Below are 2,962 nucleotides of genomic sequence, written 5' to 3'. Positions count from 1 at the left end.
GGAGGCACACATTTTCAGTCTGAAAAGGAGCGAAGGCAGATACCTTCAGCTGCGAATGGAGCGGAGATATGGAGGCGTATCGAGGGCGATGCATCGGAGAAGCGACTTATTGTATAGGTGCATTTTGGATCATCCTGTATATTCAACGGGTAGACGAATTTACCCTATCCTGTTTGGCTCTTAGAAGGGGCGACCGACCCGACCCCATCGGATCCGCGTTCGCACGCCCTGAATATGTTAAGACTAATAAACGCGTGATTTTACTCATTAACGGACAGACTTGAGACGGTGGTCAACGAAAGATCGTGTACAGGTACAATTTTTCGGTTTTGTGTATATACAGATGCATGTAGCGGGTGCTCCTGCGCTTCCACATTTGCTACCTTTCTATGTGTGTGTTACTCTTACAGAAATCTCTCATTTATGAAACCACAAATCACTGAAATCTTACCTAAACAGTTTAAAAAAATGTTTTTTACACCTACATGGACAACCAAAAACTATAGTCAAACGTACAAGCTTCATTGGCTCAATAGTCCACGACATTAAAATAAACTTTAGTACTCTAATAGTTATTTTTTCTTAATAATTCGGCAATTTTTTTTAATTCTTCAGTGTTAACGTGTAAATACATTCAATACAATATATACGAAAAGAAAAAAAAATCATTCCTTTCTCACTTATCCGTGAAGAAGGACGATGGAAAGTTCCGCTGTTTTTCAAATAAAGATATTTAAAAAAAAAATGAGAGTATTCAGCTGAAGACAGTTTCACGGTTGGACTGATTTTCTGTCTCAAAATTAGGACATGCATGTAAAAAATATCGAGAGTATTTGACGGTCAGGGTTAGTAGAATGTGGCAAATACTATAAAAAGCTGAGGTTTACTTCTTGAAAATCACACAGTTTTGGAAATTTATCCACACTCGAGTTGAACACTTTTGTGGCTGATATAGGTAAATCTTTATAAATAATTAAACTAAAGTTTAAATATTATCTCATATGCCTACTATAAGATTTTAATGAGGTTCTTTGATTTTTGTGTACATATTTTACATTTTTTTATAATTTTTTTTTTAAATTGCAACAACTACTAAATATGGTGACCATACGCCCCGTATTGTCCAGGACAGTCCACGTTTTTTTGTTTTTCTTGCCGTCCCGACTTTTTGGCAAAAGTGTCCCGGTTTTTTCAGATTTTTTACAGGAAGCCTACTTGAATTTTTATTCTTTATTGAAGTCAAAGATTGAAATTATTTTTCAACTCATAAATTATATTATGATAACTACAATTATAAATAATAATATTAATCTCCCACATTTGTCGTGGTGAACGTTTTTTTTCGTGGAATTCATTTCAATGCTTCATTTCCCACCATTGTGGTTTTTCCGTAATTTCACGAATATTTGGCAACTTTGTATAGTTTTGGCGCCATTTTTGGCGATAATTGGCAATGCCCCGTATTTTCTTGTATTTGTGATCCCAATTTCCCGTATGTCTCTCGAGAAAATATGGCCAGCCTACTACTAAACCACACACGCACCTCATCCACATTTCTGTGCGAAACTCTCTAACGAATTGTTATGCGTGTGTACGTGTAGTGAAGTTAAGTTTGCTTCTGCGTAACGCTTGTTTTGTTTAGTGTGTGTGTGTCACCATCTGCCATCAGTTTTTCCTAACAAATTCCAACAACTGGTGAATTAGATCAAATTCGCTACTAAATGACATTCGCATCAGTATTCATGTCCACAATGTCTGAACTCATGTCGATATGCAATGGTGCGGACAAATTTCGTGAGACGTAAGATAGACTGACTTCGGGCATTGGCCAGAATATTTAAAATAATAATTAATCGTCCAGTTTGAATTAGGGTCGAATTCCGTTTTAACGAATACCATTATAGCGAAAAAATCTCGTTTTAACCAACACTTTTCTCATTCCCCCAGATAAGTTTACATAGAATCAATGCAAAAACCTGGAATTCCTTTATAACAAAATTTCGTTTTAGCGAAACGATTTCTCTGGTCTCTTGGAGTTCGTTATAGCGGTATTCGACTATATATGCATTTCATGAAGTGAAAAAGGTACAGGGTGTCCCAATGGGTGCACAGCGTCAGATTTCCGTAGACTCCGAACCCATTTGGACACTCAGTATTGTATGTACAATGTACTCTGAACCATATTGTGCACTCAGTAAATCATGTATTCAATTTTCCAGAAATTTTAAGTAAATTTCTTTTCTGAGAAACGAATTAGTCTGATGAAGTTGTGATATGAAGAAACATTGCTTATGGAAAATAGGTTTCAAATCATTTATTTGTTTGGGATAGTTATTGAGATTATTTATTGATTTGGAAACTAATTTGTTGGTTTTTAATTTATTATACCTTTGGTATGGATTTTTCTGATTTTATTAATCAAATCGTATCAATTACAGATTTTCTAAGGAGTAATATTTCAAAATGAAAGCCGTTGTTGTCCTCTTCGCTGTGATTTGCGCCGTCACCATCTTCGACCGATCGAACGCTAAAGCCATTGGTGATATGAAACACCACCATCATCACGACGATCACCATCACCATGATCACCACGATCATCATCACCATGACCATCATCATCACCACGATCATCACGAACACCACGACCACCATCACCATCATGATCATCATCACCATGAGCATCACGATCACCACGAACATCACGATCATCATCATGACCATCATGATCATCATCACCATTGAGTTTTTTTCAATCAAGACTTGAAAACAAAATAGCATTATTTATTGATGAATAAAAACATTTAGAAAATTATCTGCATTGTTTGCATTCTCTTGATAATTTTTTTTTATTCAGTAATATTTTTCACGCCTTATACTTACGTAAACAGAGTTATCGTTATTCGAAAACGTTTTGGGTTTCGCATGTAATTTCCGTTGATAATCATTCACATATCAAAGCTGT

General features: G+C 35.7%; 1 protein-coding gene across 1 annotated transcript; it reads left to right on the top strand.

The window, feature by feature from the left end:
• The first annotated feature begins 2,444 nt into the window (after positions 1-2,444).
• On the top strand, positions 2,445-2,760 carry LOC149079828 (uncharacterized). Its single transcript, XM_089239981.1, has one exon. It carries the CDS (start codon positions 2,464-2,466, stop codon positions 2,740-2,742), a length of 279 nt encoding a protein of 92 aa, XP_089096107.1. The 5' UTR covers positions 2,445-2,463; the 3' UTR covers positions 2,743-2,760.
• The last annotated feature ends 202 nt before the right edge of the window (positions 2,761-2,962 follow it).

Source organism: Pholcus phalangioides, unplaced genomic scaffold, assembly GCF_987345545.1.
Source record: "Pholcus phalangioides strain wild (caught in Gottingen) unplaced genomic scaffold, Ppha-v1.0 ptg000012l_1, whole genome shotgun sequence".
Classification (NCBI taxonomy): Eukaryota; Metazoa; Arthropoda; class Arachnida; order Araneae; family Pholcidae; genus Pholcus; species Pholcus phalangioides.
The sequence above is the reverse complement of the archived record's forward strand: the minus strand, read 5'-3'. Positions and strand labels throughout refer to the sequence as shown.

What these genes read in the sequence shown, in the direction of transcription:
- LOC149079828 (XM_089239981.1), top strand. Translation starts at nt 2,464, where the DNA reads ATGAAAGCCGTTGTTGTCCTCTTCGCTGTGATTTGCGCCGTCACCATC.